Source organism: Ambystoma mexicanum, chromosome 4p (genome assembly GCF_040938575.1).
Source record: "Ambystoma mexicanum isolate Mex_15411 chromosome 4p, UKY_AmexF1_1, whole genome shotgun sequence".
Classification (NCBI taxonomy): Eukaryota; Metazoa; Chordata; class Amphibia; order Caudata; family Ambystomatidae; genus Ambystoma; species Ambystoma mexicanum.
The window spans coordinates 96959945-96980345 of record NC_090927.1 but is presented as its reverse complement, the minus strand read 5'-3'; the positions used below and the strand labels follow the sequence as shown (position 1 = coordinate 96980345).

The 20401-nt window shown below is 44.6% G+C and overlaps 1 protein-coding gene across 1 annotated transcript in view; it reads left to right on the top strand.

Annotated features, from left to right (window-relative positions):
* The window catches only part of LOC138453026 (tyrosine-protein kinase-like), a 370904-nt gene that overhangs the window by 270841 nt on the left and 79662 nt on the right, over nucleotides 1-20401 (top strand). Inside the window, exon 5 of the mRNA XM_069605443.1 lies at nucleotides 14513-14677. Coding sequence (XP_069461544.1) covers nucleotides 14513-14677 — 165 coding nt within the window. The remainder of the gene's footprint in view (nucleotides 1-14512; nucleotides 14678-20401) is intronic.

Below are 20401 nucleotides of genomic sequence, written 5' to 3'. Positions count from 1 at the left end.
TATTGACCGGACAGCATACTCCCAGCTTAACTGCTTTGTATAATCCATCTGTCTCCTTAACCCCGCACAATCAGGCTTCAGACCTCAACATGGAACAGAAACCACTCTGATCTCGATCTGGGATGATCTCAAGGTCACTGCAGACTCTGAAGGCTGCGCAGCACTGATTCTCATCGATCTCTCTGCAGCCTTTGACACAGTTAACTACTCAATCTTCCTTGACCGCCTTCACTCCCTTGGAATCCATGGCACTGCTCTCAAATGGATCGCCTCCTTCCTCAGCAACAGGAAACAAGTAACCCTCCTCTCCCCTTTTTTCTCAACTGCTCGCTTGGTGAACACTGGAGTACCGCAAGGCGAATGCCTATCTGCTCTCCTGTTCAACCTCTATATGACCACCCTTCCCGGAATCATCTGCTCGCACAATATCTCCTGTTAAAACTACACTGATGATACCCAAATTATCGTAAGAATTCCCAAGTCAAGCACCCCCTTCCCGACCTTCAATATTGTCTCCGTGATATTGACCGATGGATGACAATAAACCACCTCCTTTTGAACCCTGATAAAACTAAAATCATGGTGTGCGGCAATACTGCCCTTCTACCACATCCACTCCCATGGCCCTCGTCCCACGGCCCCCATTCGGATATAGTAAAAAACCTAGGTTGCACTATGGACTCAGGCCTAACCGTCTCCCGTCAGATCAACAATGTATCAAAATGCTGTCACTACCATCTCAAACTTCTCAGACGCAGTTTGTCTACCTCTCCTACTCAAACAGACTTGCTGCAGTTATGTCTATTGTAATGCCGAGACAGCACTATGCCAGCTCCCTATACCTAGGAGCCACGGCGTACCATCTTAACAAACTCCAAAGAGCGCAAAACACTGCTGCTAAACTTCCCCTTGCCCTGGTTCAAAGAGACCACATCTCACCAGCTCTCCAAACCCTCCACTGACCCCCATTCCGACAAAGGGCCACTTTCAAGACCCAATGCATCACTCACAGAGCAGTGCACAAGACCGGCCCAATATACCTACAAGAAAAGATAAAACCCTACTTCCCATCTCGCACCCTAAGATCAAGCACTGCCCTCCTAGTGATTCCAACTTCTAACTCTGTCAGGATCGGAGGATGCACCTTCTCAACCTTGCCTCCAACTCTGTGGAACTCACTCCCCACACCTATTCGACACACCCAAGAATACATGACGTTCCGCAAAGCTCTAAAAATGTGTCTCTTTCCCTAATGCTGACCTCGACCATCTGAAGCGAATGAACCCTTGCAACCCGATGACTAATGCTCAATGAGATCCCGAACAATGACGCCACTGAATACGCTTATTAAGTCACTATTAAGCAAACACACGCTTGGAATCCTGAATAGCAAACTCCTTAGATCATAACTCCACCCAAACACTCTCCCCCCATATCACTGTGCTTACTCTCTAATCTACACCATCACAAAATTAGAGTGCAGCTACACCCCTCAATCAATTTCGGCCTACCTGTTCACGTACGAACATTACCCCATGAATACCTCATCATTCTAATAATACGCAGCTACATCCCATGACAAACCAGCCTAGCTGCTCACATAAGCATTGTACAGGCCTAACGCAGCCAGAACCCGGTCTTGGTGTCCACCCGAGAGACTGCACACATTGAACCGATATCAATACCGCCACACCTAAGGCTAGGATGCAGTTAACATCAGGCAATCTCATCAGCTGCACACTTAACTGGTGCACCCAAGCACCCTACAGCACCCTACTCTCTCAACTGACCAGGACTACGGTCCCCGAGGGCGTTCAACCTACCAGCGCTTTGAGGTCATACTAATGATATATTGATCGCTATATAAATGCCAAATAACATAACATAACATAACTTAGAGATGGACATTCAGGTCTTGAAAACAGAACGAATTGACAGTTAGCTTAAAGCTGTTACGACATATCTCAGCAGATCGCAAATTTACTAGACAGCAAATTTGTGATCAGCTGAGGCCCAACACAAGTAAACCGCTTTTTTCGGTTTTTACCACACATCAGGATCTAACCTTCAAAGCTGACACCCGGCTCTCCTCAATAAACAAATCTCCTGATGAAAGCTCTGTATGGACACAGAGGACTGAAACATGTCTGGGCAACAGCATATATATGCAGGGTTGCAATGTTAATTCAGAACATTTTAAATTAAATGCTTTACCCAGTTGCCTCACTACCACTGACCTATCCCTGCCGCTTGGCGGTCTCCCCAGGGACCTACGTGCATTACCTTACTATGCCTACTACTCCCTAGGAGCCCAGTTGCCCCACATGCACTACTGTACTTGCATAGCTTAATTGCTATTTGCATTATCGCCCAGTTGCCTCTTTGCCATTGCCCTATTCCAGCTGTTTAACTGTGATCTGGCCCAGAGGCCTAGCTGCCTCACAGATACTGCCTAATTTATGTTGTTTAATTGTGAGTTGTTTAATTGCAACCCTGCCTAGATGCACTATGCTCATCGCTATATTCCTGCTGCTCAAGGGGGAAAGATGTTAATTCTAACAATTCTGCTCTGTGCAATGGCTGCCACATTACATGCTGGGTCCAGAAGCCAAGTATGCCGTGCCAAGCGTCCGCTACCACCCATTTTAGATCCCAGCCCACCTGAATGGACAAATACAGACACATACTTTGCCACTCCCCTCCAAACTACACACAATAGTGCCTCAGGGACAACAACCCTTGTCTCTCTACCATGCACCACCTCTAATAGAAACCTCAGACTCCGTGCCAGGTTAACAAAATTACACAAACCACTGAGAAGATCCCTACCTCTTACCAACCTGAAAACTAATTATCAGCATAATCTGAAACTTAGTCACACCTATTTGTCACCTCTACACTCTATCTCCAATATAAAGATCCAACAAACTAATATTATTAAGCGTAAGCTAACTGCTAACATTACAGTCAAACCGACCCAAGTCAAAGATGTAATTGAGACCCCCCCCTCTTAAAGGAGCACTTCTCAATGCGAGATCGCTCGTGGCCCACGCCATCGACATTGCTGACCTGATCACAGAAGGTAATCTAGATTCCCTTGTGATCACCGAGACTTGACTACACAATGCGGCAGGACCGTCGCTTATGTTAGCAATCCCAGATGGCTACACAATAGCCAGACAAGCCCGAACGGGCACCAGAGGAGGCGGTATCGCCACCATCTCTAAAACATGCCTCCCCCTCAGACTAGCCCCCACTCAACTGCTGAAGAAGACTGCTTTGGAAAACACTGGCAAGCACTTCGGGTGCAACGTTTGATTGTAAGGCTTGGTTAAAGCGAGCCCTCAGACTAGCCCCCACTCAACTGTTCCCATGAAGAGGCGTTTCGGGCTGGGAGGGGCAGGAAACGGATGCAAACAGCCATAGGGATTAGCATGACATGGGGCAGTCAGTGTGGGTGGGGGGGGCAACGAACCAAAAACCTACACGCTTTGTTTCCCTCCTCATTTCTCCCTAGCTGTACTCTAATGAAATAGTTTCGGCTTATAGCTGGCACTAAAGCACCACCTTATAGCCTAAACGTAGAAAGGCAGGGCATCGGATTGTTTGAATCCACAAGTAGAATATTTTGCAAGTACTGGAAATTATGGACGCTTTGGAAGCGACCAACGACCCCTTAGAGGCTGGATGTATGATGGTAATCTTCATTTAGGAGTAGTTGTACCCAAGCTGCAGCATCCACGTACTTTCCTGATTGACTATTGACAGTATTTGCCTCTGGTCAGTACACACTGGGACCTGTAGTACAGGAACTGGGTCTGCATAAGGCGCACTACCACCGCTTTCACAATATATAAATGCTACACTGGGTCACCTGCGGGTATAATTAGTGTTACTACTCAGGGGTATTCCTGCGCCTTTTCTTTACACAAAGGGCCCCAGTTACTGACATGCCAGTATTGCCTATAAGTTAATATAACCGCCTGCCACTCATATGACGGACGCACATGGAGACTCACATGATGGAAATGTGTACAGCCTTTTACCCATATCTTTGGGGAGGGGCAGATCTACAAAGCACTGTTTGTTAATTGATACACATGCAATTGATTGAGTTCAGTGCTGGAAACTGAAAAAATGTACTAGCGGGAGCCTTTCCTACATCACGGTGCGGTGCCGTGGGGGGGAGGGGGCAGGGCCGAGGGAGGGGCAGGCTTGGACCACAATACAGTATCTCTTCATAGAATCCAAGCTTGGCAATTTGCATACAAGCAAAGAGTATTATGGGAACTTAAGAATGTCCACAATTTTAAATTTGAAACATGCCATAAAGTCATTCAGTAAGAAAACCTTTTGAACGAATAAATGGAAGTTTGGCTCTGCAGCTTTGATTGGTCACACTACTCACCCTAAAAACAAAAAGCTGTACCTTGCACCACTTTAGACAGCTGCAGCATGTATGTAAGGCATTGGCTGTTTCTGTACTCAGGCTCATTTGCCGAATCTACTGAAAGTGCTTATTAAAATATGGGTTGGTCATGCCTGTGATAGCTCACCTTCAGGACAGATCTGGCACTGAGGATCCTGTTCTGAAGCTGAGTTATCACACCCACAAGCAAGCCACGCTTCAACCAGCAGACCTCTTTCAGAAGACTCGTCAGTGTTGCAGAGTCTTCTGAAATCTGCCTGCTCCTTGAAGCTCGGGTTGGATGTTGGTGCGATAACGGGGCAGATCCGTGCGTGAGGGTCTGGGGACGGAGCGATGCCCCGACACGACTTGTCTTGCCGGTGCGCAGCTCTGTCTTGTTCTGCCCATTTCTGATTGAGTTCATTAACATTCACTTCCAATCAGTGGCCTAGAACTCTAGTTTTAGCTAGCATTCTCGCACCTTGTTGACTCCCTGCCTATAATTAGGTTTATTCATCATTCTTTATCATCGGCAACTTAAGCTTTACCTGTTAAATACTCAGTGGACAATAAATAATTGTATACACCAATATGCGTCAAGATGCCCCATTGTAACACCACTTACAATTTCATGACCGAGTTGTGCAAGATGACACATTAAAGAAGTGTTGTGCTAGACCTTCATAACATCACTGTAGAAACCCAATGGAAGAAGTGATCAACACTCAAATGAACTGTGATATTTAAAGTAAGTTGAAAAATATATATTCAAGTCTGGCCAAACACCAGTGCAAGTGCAAAGTTGCACAGTATTAGCACTCAGGCAACGTTTGCCCTATTTCTAAAAACACTGGCAAGTATTAGAAATCCATTGCACGATGACAAGTGTTGTTTGGCATGTTACAAGCACCAGGGCAAAAATTGCCCTACTGCAAAAAAGCTACATTTTCATTGCATTTTTGCATCATAGAAAAGTTTGTCCTACTGTTAATAAGGAATGGTATTAGCACTACGGCAAACGTTGCCATGGTCCAAAAAGCCATCAGAAATGTTGTTTTCTTTTGCACTGGGGCCATTTTTGCTCTGGTGCTTATCCCATGCCAAAATGCACTTGTCATGGTGCAATGGTTTTCTGCTATGTATTAATACTACTATGTGTCCTGGTGCTAATACCATGCAACTTTGCACTGGTGCAAGGTTTCTGTAATCTGGCCCCTGGTGTTCTAACCGGCTAAATTGCAAAGGCCCTCCTTCCATCATTCACTCTATTCATTAGCTTTAGAACTGACCGGTATTTTATGGTGCTTTCATTTGTTTACTTTTCCCACTCTCTGCCCAATAATCCCTTGCCTTCCTGCATCTGTTTCCACCACAAAAAACAACTCTCACCTTCCTGACGGTTCCACTCTTGGAGCAGGCGTCTGAATTCAAGATTGGCTTGCCAGTCCCGGAAGTAGCATCCGGCAAATATGTCCAGTAACTTGCAGGATGCAGAGCATATATTAAGCCAGCACTTCTACCACGATTGTCCGAGCATGTTTTTCAAGCCCATCACATGCCCAACACTAATCGATATTTAATTCATAGCCCTCCAAAACTGCCCTGGAACCAAATGACTCATGTTATCTCAACACAGACATCTATTCTCTAACTTTCTGCAGGAGGCCATCCATAAGTAGCAACAAGCAGTCAGACTCAGTAGAGGACGAGGCTACCTAGGATGGTATACAGTCTTTTCATCGAGAAATGTTTCAGTCAAAGATGTTTCATCGAAAATCTTTCATTGAAAACATTTTTCATTGAAAAAATCTTTCATTGAATGTATGTATGTTTGGGTGGGGTAATGGGTTACATTTGGAAAACGAGGGTTTGGGGGGGCCCCTCAATAAAAAAATAAAAAAAAATATTTGGGAATGTTTGGGATGTTTTAAAGGGCAGAAAACAGGAGTTTGGGGGAGGGCGCCCCAATAAAAAAATAATTGGTAAATTCGATGTACATTTTGATGAAAAGTGTCATTAATATACATTCAATGAAAAATCTTTCCATGAAACATTTTTCAATGAAACATTTTTCAATGAAAAGGCTTGTAACCACCAACGATGACCAGTGCTAGGTTTAACCCTATAGAAAAAACAAACAACATGTGTTCGCCACCTACAGGCTGTATGCGGGTTCCAGTCAAGACATCATAGAAGTTATACTGGGTGGCACGGCACCCAATAGCAATTTCTCTGCCAAAGTTACTATCAATGATGCCTTTGTGTTCAGGCTTCTGCCCGAGCACTGTCACCCGGGCCTGTAGCCACACACACAGCCCGCCTCCTCCAAGACCACAAAATAGCTCCTGGATGACGTGCTGCTCTTTGTGGAAGATGCCGCAATGCCCCATGCCCGGCCTTTTTAGATATGTGGTGGTAATCCAAGGGACCAGACCCCATTACCTACTGTGGGTGCCAGGGATGTTGTGGCAAGGATCCCCTGGCCGCCCTCCACCACACCGGCGGAGGAGATCAGGGGATCTTCCCAACAAGACCTAACCATGCAAACTCTGGGAGAGACCAAAGCTGCTGGATGATCGGGCGCTCCCAAAGTCAATAGAGCGGAGTTGCATCCCCATCACACCCTTGCCAGTCACGCGGGGAATGAGAGCTATCAGTGTTCCACAATTTCATGGGATCCCCATATGCGGCGTGAAAAGCATTGTATGAAATGCAGTGCACATTTGCATCTCTGGAGCTTCTAGGCCATTCCAGAATGTCTTCACTCCAGAGGTGCTGACTAATGGTTTGGCCCAAATCCCTGTCCCACTTTTTTCGCAGGGGCCCCATCAGACTTATCGTAAAGGGTTGATGAATTGCACAAGGCCAGAACATGCTTTTGGTTATCCTCATGTCTCGACAACAAATTATTTTGTAACATTGTAACTCTGAATGCGATGCATTTGCATGACACTTCTTAGATGATACAAACCTCATTCAATATCATATTTCTATGACATTTCTAACAGTGGCAGTGGTGTCTAAAAGGATGAAAGGCCTTTCACCAAGGGTTACTGTAAACCGTGTCTGCAGGTTCAAGTTTAATTATCCAGTTCACACACTCTTTCCATTCTCTTTTGCCCTGTTTCCAAATAATGAAAATATCGTCAATAAAACATAACTAAATTGCACCGCAAACGTTCCATATTTCATGAAATAGGAGGCCTTCTTTTTTCAGTGATTGCCTAGAAAAGGTTGCCAGAGCTCAGGGTTACGCGTTGGAAAAAGTGGTCCACCAAGCAGTTTGTAGTAAATTTTTGTAAATCTCATATAACTGTTTGTCAAACAGCAATCAGTGATATAATGAAAATTTCAAGATTCACTTTAGTAACATTATTTTTGCCATTGGCTTTGCTTACAGCTTGTGTACCATTTTCTTCCCATATGTTTGAATATATGTTTGCTTGGTCTAGTGTCGATTGCTATATATTCAACATATTGATCTTGCAGGTCCTCTTTTGTAAAAAATATAAAATGAAACAGCTCTAGCTATCAAATGATATCCAGAATTACTGACCAAAGATTTGAATCAATGCACCCACATGTGCTCCTAAATATGCACTCTTATTGTGCTACGGTGCAACGCTCTGGAGATTAACATGATGTTATAGATCATTGGAGGGAAGTAGAAAGCATAATGTTGGGATCTGAGGCATTTTGCGCTATGTTTGTCAACCCATCATCATCGAGTATGTCGTCGCTATTTCACGACTTGGGCCTCTTTACGTTCTTTGCATGCTTCCGGATCAACGAGTTGTCACATTACGTATGTTTTATAAAGCAGTTTAGCCACATCTAGGATGCCCCTGCCTTTGTCAAAAGGCTTATTTGCAATTTTAATACTGCTTGACTGCTCTTAACCTCCAAATTCCCTGACGACATTCGGATTGGACGGTGTCAATGCTTTCGCATGAGTGAGGATCTAGAGAGCAACCCAACCTATTCATTAGTGGAAAGTTCTCACCAAGAAGGAGAAGCATGTAACAATTGAGCTGGGTTGTCTACCAGTGGTAGTCCAGGCCTTAAGGAATGACCTCACAGCCAACACTTAAATCATCTCCAGTCGCTAATGGTACAATCCCCTCTTTGATGCTCCTCGTCCTCCTCAGCTCTCTTCTCTCTCCTTTGATATTTGACCTTCGCCTCTCCTGCTTCAACCTTATTTTCTATCTCTCATGTCCTCCTTCTCCACTCCACTCTCTCACCCTGGCTCTGCTCCGAACCTCTCCCTCCTCCAACTCTCATCCTGATCAACCTTTTCCATGCTCTGACCATCTCCTAGCTCCAACACCTCCCTCTCGCTGGGCATTCCTTTTATAGTCTCTGTGTGCAGGTAATTAGGCTTGGGAGTCTGAGACATGTGGCAGCCACACACTTATCAGGAGTGAGCTTTCAGATTGGCAGAGACCAGAGCAGGTTGCAATTTCCCTGTGTGGGTTTACCTGTATGTCAGGCCACCTTGTGACATATTGATGCTATAAAAAGGCTATCTATCATCTTGGAGTCAAAAGGTATCTCCTCCATGATGGCCCAACTCCACAATGGCACGGCAACAAAGGTGCACTGGTGCTAAATTCTTTCTATCAGGTTGATCTACTAACTCCGCAGAGGAACCACAAACTCCCATCTGTCTAGGTTTGATTGTTTGTATCGTCAATGTCCTCAAATGTTGAAGTGTGGCTCAACGAGCCCTGTGACTTCAGACAAGCTAGCAGGGCTCTCCAGGCTCCTCTCATTCTCCCTTTCTGCTTGCACCTTATGTCTTATGGACCATGACGGGAATCTCAGGGAACTCAGGAGTCAATAAGAGACGAGGCTAGGGATGGGGTTGACGCCCTGGAGAAACCCTCATATACGGCCTCCTGGACCAGCATAATGGAGCAGATTGTGGTCACAAAGGGTCTCCCATCTTCTTTCCTGTCAACATTGACCTTGTCAAAGTTTCCGTCCAGTAGCCTCCATAGATCCATAGAATAACAAGATCAGCTGTTCAGGCCCATTCCTGATCCCACCAGTCAGCAAACATATCCGAATAGTACGGAGCAAAACATGAACCCACCTGTCTACCTCGTTTCTGGTAATAGCACCTACACCTGTGTTTGAAATCATTGCTCTGCAATCTTGTCCTCAACTTCTAGAGTTCCACTTTTGAAAAGTCACTGATCTGGTCTTTTGGAAGCTTTTCACAGCTTCCTGTTTGATACATCCATGTCTTATGTTATGAGCATGTACTTGGCTCCTGTTGGAATGCACAGTGTCCTCGACATAGTCCAGTGTAGCCTGCACTGCCAGAAAAAGATATCGCTTGATAAAGATGGAGGAATTCTGACAGATGGGGCATTGGGTGTCGGAGAGACACCACGGGTCTCACTGGCCATTTGAATAGCAAAATGTAATTCTCAGGGAATAGGTTTATACAAGGAACACATTTAAGTCACATTTTGACACGTTATTTTGTTCTTGGCTACGCAATGTTGTATCCAACGACTTCAGTAATTTGAGTGGTGTGTGTACAAATGTACTCAAGCATGGTGGATGTTGGAAGTGTGTTGTTGGATATGCACATATTAGATATACCTTTGCACGGGCAATTTTATATTTAATAATGTCTGCATGCATATTTTTTTAGTTAAGCAATGTGGGTTTTGAAAATGTATTTGGAAGCTATCCATCCATAATTTTATAGGATCATTTAGATGTGTGCATAATCATGTGGGCCCCTTTGTATTGGATGTTTAAGTGATGTTATTTGTAGTGTGTTTTTGTTTATGAACTTATAATTAGTGATGTACTACTGAACATGTATACTCATGTTCACAGTGTGTGTGTGTGTCTGTGTGAGATTGATATTTAAGTGATGCAGTTATTTCTTTAGGAATGTTGATATTTAAATATGCCTATTCGTTTGTGGCTTCATGCTTAACAATATGAGTGTATGTGTAACTATTACTTAAGTAGTATGTTTCTTCGAACCGAGAAATTCTTAGTTAAATAATACGGTTCTTGGAATGGTGCAACTTTTAGTTAAGTAGTGCGGTTCTTGGAATGCAGCAACTTTTAGTTAAATAGTGCGGTTCTTGGAATGGTGCAACTTTTAGTTAAGTAGTGCGGTTCTTGGAATACAGCAACTTTTAGTATAATAGTGCGGTTCTTGGAATGCAGCAACTTTTAGTTAAATAGTGTGGTTCTTGGAATGCAGCAACTTTTATTAAGTAGTACGGTTCTTGGCATACAGCAACTTTTAGTTAAATAGTGCGGTTCTTGGAATACAGCAACTTTTAGTTAAATAGTGCGGTTCTTGGAATGCAGCAACTTTTAGTTAAGTAGTGCGGTTCTTGGAATGCAGCAACTTTTAGTTAAATAGTGCGGTTCTTGGAATGCAGCAACTTTTAGTTAAGTAGTGCGGCTCTTGGAATACAGCAACTTTTACTTAAATAGTGCGGTACTTGGAATGCAGCAACTTTTAGTTAAACAGTGCGGTTCTTGGAATGCAGCAACTTTTAGTTAAGTAGTGCAGTTCTTGGAATGCAGCAACTTTTAGTTAAATAGTGCGGTTCTTGGAATGCAGCAACTTTTAGTTAAATAGTGCGGTTCTTGGAATGCAGCAACTTTTAGTTAAGTAGTGCGGTTCTTGGAATACAGCAACTTTTAGTTAAAAAGTGCGGTTCTTGGAATACAGCAACTTTTAGTTAAATAGTGCGGTTCTTGGAATGCAGCGTTCTTGGAATACAGCAACTTTTAGTTAAATAGTGCGGTTCTTGGAATACAGCAACTTTTAGTTAAATAGTGCGGTTCTTGGAATGCAGCGTTCTTGGAATACAGCAACTTTTAGTTAAATAGTGCGGTTCTTGGAATGCAGCAACTTTTAGTTAAATAGTGTGGTTCTTGGAATGCACCAACTTTCAGTTAAGTAGTGCGGTTCTTGGAATACAGCAACTTTTAGTTAAATAGTGCGGTTCTTGGAATACAGCAACTTTTAGTTAAATAGTGCGGTTCTTGGAATGCAGCAACTTTTAGTTAAGTAGTGCGGTTCTTGGAATGCAGCAACTTTTAGTTAAATAGTGCGGTTCTTCGAATGCAGCAACTTTTAGTTAAATAGTGCGGTTCTTGGAATACAGCAACTTTTAGTTAAGTAGTGCGGTTCTTGGAATGCAGCAACTTTTAGTTAAATAGTGCGGTTCTTCGAATGCAGCAACTTTTAGTTAAATAGTGCGGTTCTTGGAGTGCAGCAACTTTTAGTTAAGTAGTGCGGTTTTTGGAATGGTGTAACAAAGTAGTGTGGTTCATGGAATGGGGTCTGTTAGTTAAGTATTTTGGTGCTTGAACTGGTGCAATTGTTAGTTGAGTAGTGCGGTTCTGGGAATGGTGCAACAGTTTGTTAGTGTGGTTCTTGGAATGGTGCAACTGTTAGGTAAGTAGTGTGATTCTTGAATTGATGCTACTGTTAGTTAAGTAGTGCGATTCTTGGAATGGTGCAACTGTTAATTAAGTAGTGCAGTTTTTGTAATGGCGTGCACGTTAGTTACGTAGTCTAGTGCTTGTGATGGCGCAACCGGTAGTTAAGTAGTGTGGTTCTTGGACGTGTGATTGAGATGTATGTGCATTTAATTTTAGATGTACTTATGCATATGCACATTTTTGTTGTGTGTGTAACTGTGTGTGTGATGGTCAGTTATTTGCACTTGGTTTAGCATGAACTATGCAACATGTATTTCATGTGTTTATTGTGTTTTTCACACGTGCTCTTTTTATATTGTGGCTTTTAATGCATTTTTAAAAGGTTATTGTCTCATTTGGCCCATAAGACTGGTATTTCAGAATTGCTTGCACTTCCTGTTTCCTCTAATACTGCTATTCCTCCATTTACCATACATTTTCTAACTCTTACACTCTTTTACACTTTTAAACTTTATTTCTCTCCAGTCAGAATACAAATGTTACGTTAAAAAACAAATAATATGTTTTTAATTTTAAACAATTACAGAACAATCAGATACTTGCAAACATGTGTTTGATTAATTAAGAAAGATTAGTAAGAGGTGTTGGGGTGTATCCTGCATGCAAACTGCATTCCCATGCCAAATGTATGCCTAGGCACCTCGAACATGTGAACTGCTCTTTTGTGTATTGCAGGTGTTTTGGGGTTGTATTTTTGTGCATCGCCTCTACAGCTCGAACTTCCATTGCATGTTGTTTTTAACATTCCCTGTTACTAATATACAATTGTCGACATACTTTTGTTTATTTTCCCATGATATAGATTTGCATTTGTTTTCAAATTAAATGTATTATTCTTAGTTAAAAAATAGATTTACATGACCACACGTACATATTCAGCTTTTTCGTGGCTGGATTGTGTGCAGAGAATGTTCTTTTTACGGGTTTCCATTTGTTGACTATGAATTGTAATGTGGATTAGCTTATGCTGTTTACTCGATGAAAAACTGTAGCTATTATGTAAATATGTGTGGCTATACATTGGGGTGCATGTTTGCATTTTTTATTCTTCATTTTCATGTAAGGATTCTGTGTAACGTGAGTATGCATTGGGTGCTGTATACATTGTAAATGTCTGGGGAAACGACTGTGTATGACTGCAAGTCGATGTGAATGTATGCAAGTGTATGCATTTGTAAGGGTTAATTCAGGGTGTGTGCATGAGTTTATTGTCTATCGGTCATTGGTTTATTGCTTTTATCTATGTGTGTGTTTGGCTACTTATGAATGTGTCCCAAGCAAAAATGTGTATGTTCCACATTTGTAGTTAAAATGTGTCAAAAGTGATAACAAAACATACATCGAAAACGAGCACTTACAAGTTTGAGAACTTGTGTCCAACACATACAGTTTACATGTAAACATAGCACAACTTTAAAAAAACAAATGCAACAATGTAAAGAAAAACAGGTTTCAAAGAACCCTATTGTAAAGCATACATTTCAAGATCAAACGTCACCAAACCATACATTTGAAATATTTGTCAAACAAAATGTAGTGCGGTCTAGTCCAACATTTCAGATATTATACAGAAACCATAATGCTGTGAAATGTAATCTTAACAGTACTGTTGATACAGGTCAATACACACACACAAACAAACACACACAGTCACACATAATGTGTATGTATGCTAATTTAAATATACCATTTACCCTCTGTCTCTACCTCTCCTATACTATATTTTGCCTTTAGTCTTGCTTGCTCTTTCTCTCTCTCTCTCTCTTCGTTTGCCTTTCGTTCTCTCTTTCTGCTTGCCTGTCCCTTTGGTTCTCTTGCTCCTTTAGACTCTCTTTTACTGTCTCTGTATGTTCCTCTTGTCTTTCTGTTTACCTCTTGCTTTGGTTCTCTCGTTCTGTTTCTCTCCCTCCCTCATGTTTTCTCTTTCTGTTTCCCTGTCCCTTTGGTTTTCTCTTTCTGTTTCCCTGTCCCTTTGGTTCTCTTTTTCTGTTTCTCTGTCCCTTTGGTTCTCTCTTTCTGTTTCCCTGTCCCTTTGGTTCTCTTTTTCTGTTTCTCTGTCCCTTTGGTTCTCTCTTTCTGTTTGTCTCTCTTTCTTTCATTCTCTTTTTCTGTTTGTCTCTCCCTTTGGTTCTCGCTTTCTGTTTCCCTGTCCCTTTGGTTCTCTCTTTCTGTCTCTCTTTCTTTCGTTCTCTTTTTCTGTTTGTCTCTCCCTTTGGTTCTTTTTTCTGTTTCTCTGTCCCTTTGGTTCTCTTTTTCTGTTTCTCTGTCCCTTTGGTTTTCTCTTTCTGTTTCCCTGTCCCTTTGGTTCTCTCTTTCTATTTGTCTCTCTTTCTTTCGTTCACTTTTTCTGTTTGTCTCTCCCTTTGGTTCTCTCTTTCTGTTTCCCTGTCCCTTTGGATCTCTCTTTCCATTTCTCTCTCCTTCTTTCATTCTCTTTTTCTGTTTGCCTCTTCCTTTGGTTCTCTCTTTTTGTTTCTCTCTCTCTTCCTTTCGTTCTCTTTCTGTTCCACTCTAACTTTGGTTCTCTCTTTCTCTTTCCCTGTCCCTTTGGTCCTCTCCCTCCCTTTGGGGCTCTATTTCATCATCTCTCTCGCTTGCCCCCTGCAGTGAGTGCTGAGTCCATGAAGAACAAGATGCAGGATGAGGCGGAGACGATGTGGAAGCTGAATCACGAAAGGGTCCTGAAGCTCTACGCTGTCTGCCTGAACGCCGACCCCGTCTTCATCGTGACGGAATACATGAGAAACGGAAGCCTGAGGAGGTACCTGAAAGGTAAACAGGCAGTAGAGAGAAAGAACAAACAGAGACACACAAAGGCCACAGGCATGATATGATATGATAGTTTATTTATATAGCGCCTATACAGAAATGTTTCAAAGCGCTTCAAGGCAAGGGAGAGAACAAGGGAAAATGCAATAACATTCTTACAGGCCATGAACAATAAGGATGTGAAATTAACTATTGTACTCGGCCTGACGACATTTCAGATAGTGCAAGAGCTAAGACATAGATAAGGAAGGGATGGGGAGAGTGGGAAGGAAATGGAAACAGACAGGCGACTACCATACTAGGCCTGGGGACATTTCTGGTAGAGCCGAGGAAAAATAAAAGGTGAGGGAGAGGGAGGCAAAAAGAGAGGGGAGGAACAAAACAAGCGACTATCATATAGGCCGGACGACATTTCTGGTAGAGCCGGACATGTGAAGGCCATAGCATGGCGAGGCTCATCTCATAACACTGCAGATCCTTCTTACACTGCACTGCCTGCATGATTGCTTTCATACTATTAGTGCTCCCCTCTGTATACCACATATTGTATTATTCTATGGTATCTGTGTAGTACTAGCCGACACATTTCCAAACATTGAAGCTCCTCCCCTGTGGTAGGTATAAAGCCGATGACCAAAGCCTGTAGTCCTATCAGTCTTGTCCAAGCCTTACCATAAGGGTGGAAGACACATGGCACAGAAACAGGGTGGGAAGGATGGAATGTAGGAATGTGACTAGGGTGGCCAGATGACTCCATGTGAGGAGGAACATCATGTGCCTGTGCTGGGCTTTCACGTCTCCATCAATTGCCTGCTGGAGCTTGTAGTGTTGGGTGGCTTCAATTGAATCACATGGAGTAGAGTAAAACTAAGGCAAAAGTAAAGCCCAGGAGTGGAGTAGGGTAATCCACATTACATGAAGCCACCTGGCAAATCTAACTGTGACGAGGAAGTGCACCAGTAAGTGATCAAAGCATTGCCCATCAGCCATCTTCCTTGCCAGAGGTCTAACTGTGTGAGGACATCTCAAGCAGTGAGAAGGTTTCGACCCACACCCATCTGTGCCCGTGTACCGCCGTAACCTAGTGGGGAACACCATTTATTTATTTATTTATTCATTGACTTATCGCTTTCCATCACAACTGGAAGGGGAGGTTGGAAGGGGAGGGGAATAAGATCCCAAAACCCTTCTTTGGAAAGACCAGATGCATTAAAGAAAGTCTAGCACACCAAACAAACCAGGCAGGGCTGTACCCGCTAGTGTACATGTTAATCAACGATCTTAGAAGAACTGCTGGCGTGAGCCCAAATGATAGAACAACATCTCCTGCGGCAATGTCACACCAAGAGGACACTGATGAGGGAGAGCTGGAAGACACCCTCCCCCCAATCTCATCCAGACCATGGCCTAGAGGATCACGACCCAGACACCCTCCACAAGATGAGTTTGCCTACTTACCTGATGGCAGAATACCCTGGTTCAAGAACATACACCTGGGAGGAGTATGCCCACCGGTACGATCAACACCAGTCCCTGTGGGCCGCGATATTTGCGGCATGGATGAACTCAACTAAAAGCCACGGTTACAGTCTCCACATCGTTAGAGATTCCATGACGACATAGCCGACAGACGATAACACCTGGTCACTCACACACCAATCTACACGAAGAACATACTCAGTGCTATGACGTAGCGGACTGTCACACTCACGGACGTGCATCGTTTTTATTTTTTCACATAGGCCTTCTACCGCATCGCAGAAATGCAAGATGCCTGAAGAGATCGAGTATAAGCTTGCTGATGCTTCCTCGCCACCTATCTCTTTGAGACGCTATCATGTATATCTAGTATTACATATGATGATGTGTCATTTTGCAACTACCATAATATGGCGAATGTACTGTTACCCCTGAACTAGGCCTGAGTAGGCCGCGAGCAAGAGTCCGCAGGTCGGAGCTTTGCAAACGAAAACCCCTTCCAGGACGGAATGCAAGTGCTGAACAAGCAGAATAAACCCACAGTGAGGACCGCTGCCAAGGCCGCGATGTTGCAACTCGCATACCGAAAAGCCCACTGCCAAGGTTACTGCAAATGCGAAGCCTTTAGACACAGAATACTAAAATCAAATGCTCATAATTCTGCTCCAGCCATGGTCTCTCCACACGTGACCGAGCCAAACTGACAGAGTGCCAAAGTCTACGAGACAAAGAAGCAGCCAGAGTCTCGTCAGTTGCAACAACGAAGCGGCAAGATTGACACCTGCAAGGATGGGAACGGCCCGCCTAGGAGCTCATGAGCAGACCTGCCGTTGTTTGCACATAATACATAATTGCACATTGTTGCTAATGACAGATACACCGTGAGCTGGGAACGACGATGGTCCCAGGCTTGGAGGCTCATCGGAGAACCAATCAGAACCCAGGGGGATTCGCTTCTGACGCCAATCACTCATAACCAATCATCGAGGGTCCCCTTGTTGCAATTTCGAAGTAGCAATGTTAGGGACGGCCCAAGCGTACCACCTGATTTTGTTCCTTCCAATAAGAAGTTTCCATATACCTTATATATACTAACCCTACTACTCAGATAGCCAATCCTCGATGGCAATAGGTTTTTACTCTAACTTCCTGAGGTGACACAGGTAGCGCATCATACTGTAGTAAAAAGGCCTGCGAGCCACGAAGAGAGCGCATTTTTGCCAGGCTTTTTGCCACCTTTCTCACGTGCATACGAGAAACCGTTCCTGCTGTTGAAATAAACTGCAGTCTCAGCCTTGCTCCTTGCGTGTGCTAATACTCATTTTGGCGAACACGGGAGGAGTTGGAGCCTCCCAGCTGGGAGCTCCGTGGATGGCTCTGCCGACTCCGGGATAATCACCCCGACAAGTTGGAGGCACTGCTGAGATATTTTTAATGTCTACCCCCTCATCTTCTGTTATCCCAAGGCCTCTCGTTGCGAGGTGGACCGGCAGTGCGGCCCCCTCTGCCGCTGCCCCCTTTTGAGGACTACAGCACCATCGTGGAACTGCGAGAAGACCAGACGGCGCAATCCGGATATTGGTCCTCGGGAGCCGATTGAGAAGTATCCCACCTGCGGTTGGCGAGTGTCCGGACGAGTCCAGAAGAGGGGAGGTGGCGAGCCGCTTGGAGGGGTGCACGCGCTCGGGCGGCCCCACATCAAGGGAACTTGTTGAGTATAGCACACCCAACAAGCAACGTAATAATATGTAAGAGGGGAGAGGAAAGATTTATGAAAAGGGAGGCGGTAGGTGTGTACTGTGTGTGCTAAGGATTTGAATAACAGGTGACGGTAGGTGGGAAAGTGGCGGTGAAGACAGGCACGAGGGCCGTCTCCCGCCGCGTCACTAAGGAAGGTGAGTAGAGCCGACGGCACCACACGGGATTGCTAGAAGGCCCTGATTTGTTTGGATCGAGCGCGCATGTACGGGGGGGAAAGGTGGATTTCCTATGAATTGGCATTTTAGGTCAATGAATAGATGTGGATACCTACTAATTGAGTGTTGAAACACGTTAGGTAGATGACGTTTCCCCGTAGGAGGTAGCTAGAGAGTTGCCAAGTGCGGAAGATAATTGACTGGTTAAGCTCCCCAGGTGAGGGGCGTATCACACGTGAGGCGACGCAGCGGGTGCAGATCAATTATATGAGTTGTATTGGTGGTTTCCTTGTTCCCGGTGAGACAAGAAGACAGCTGTGGGGTTGATGGGATTACTAATTAAAGTACATTGTGTGATTTTAATGTGAACGTTCTTACCGGTATTAGATTAGCGGGGTTGGTGACATCACCCGTAGGATAACATAGGACTCCGCGGCTGCCTGGTGTTTCGCTCGGGTTACCCGAGGAGGTGACCAAGAGTTAAGCGACAGGGAGAGGGGTGGAATAGAAGGAGCAGAGAGGACGGTTGCGCTGAACGCGGTGGTTGAAAGGTGGAAAGTAAAGGGGAGGCGGCTGCACAAGCACGCCACCCAGGGCACGCAGTCGCAGTGGACTTCGTGTACCGCGGCCAAAGGGGGCTGTTCAAGTGATATCAAGAGAAAAAGGAAATCGTACGTTTGTGAACTTGATTGCTTTTCAGCAGACGATCGGAAGTCCCCAAATTGCAGGGCCAGGTAAAGAAGGTTGCAACCATAAGTGTCAATATAAAGTACAATTATGCCTTACGAGTCGGGACCTAAGGGGTGGGGAACACCTTAACAACTCCCCTCCAACATATCTGCAAAACGTTATCGCCTCACAAGGAGAAACTTATCAAGTATAGTATTGCATGGACACAAGGAACAGATAATAAAATGATGATACAGTGGCCGCCTAATGGCAGTTTTGACCCATATGTTCAACACATGCTGTTAACACACATACACAACACCTATAAAGGGAAGAAATTAGCTAGTCATGTGGAAATGTTTAACCTGTGGAGGATGTTCCAGGGGTCCAGGCCAGGACCAACAGGTATGCTTACCATAGGAGGGACCGAAGAGGAGAAGGGGAGCAAGGAAACAGGGGAGAGTAAGGGCATTAAGAAGGAGGAAAGGAGTGTGGATGTGGCAGCTAGCAGTACTAAGGACAGTGAGAAGAACAAGGGGGGAACGAAGGTTACAGCACCTCACATGGCGTGGAGGTGAAGGAGGAGAAAATAGAAGAAATGCCTTTAGCGAAGGTGGTAAAGAAGGAGGAAGGCGGGTTATATCCAGTGACGGAGTTACGAGAAGCAGTGAGGCGGCAGCTAACGGCAGCCGAAGGTTACACAAACCCAACCTACAGCCCTCCACCGTAAACCACCACAGGTAGTAACCAGAGGGGGGAGGCAACGAGCACGGTGGGTTCGTGCTCCATAGGATCGGACAGGAAAGGAGAAGGGAAAAGTGAGAAGCACATTGTAAACATAGGACAAGACGAATGGGTAGCAGCGCAGGTGCTTTTGAAGTTGCAGGGATCCCTCACGGGAGAAGAGGAGAGCGCAGTGAGAAGAATGCACAAAGATGATGAGGGAGACGCACAGGAAGTAGACGAGGTAAGCGAGGAGAAGGACAGGGAGCTGTCGCAAGAGGAGGAGGAAATGTTGGAGGACCGATTGGCAGAACTGAGAAATGTGCGGAGCGCACTGATTAGGCAGTTTGAGCAAGAGACACGAGGGAGGAAAAAGAGAAGAAGGAAGTTAGGGACGAGCGAGAGAGGATAAAAGAACTTGCGGAGGAGACGAAGAGGGAAGTAGAGAGGATAAAGGCAGCGGCGAAAGGACGTCCCGTGTGGAACAGCGAGATATGAGAAGGAGAGAGGAAGAGAGTGCAAAGGAAATGGAGAGGTGGAAGAAGAAGATACTATCCGAAAGCACAAGGAGATACGAAGAGGGTAAGGTGATAGAGAGTATATTGCGATGGGGACGGGAAAAGCGGGAAAGAAAGGAAGAGGAGGAGCGGATATTAGCAAGGGTAAGTAGCCAGGTAATGGAAGAACTAAAGAAGAAGGGAGAGGAAATTGGGGGAGAGATAGCGAAGAGGGAGGATGAGGAGAGTATGGTTAAGAAGGTGGAGAACGGAGTGAGAAAATATATCTGCCAGGACTCGGAGGTGCCCACGACATCGACGAAGGGAGAAGAGAGAGAAACAGATCTAACAGACTTGAAAACAGTGACAGTAGGAGGGAAGAGAACAGAGTAGGGATTGTCACTATTGGATGGGTTCTGTAGTGAAGAAGATTAAGATATCGG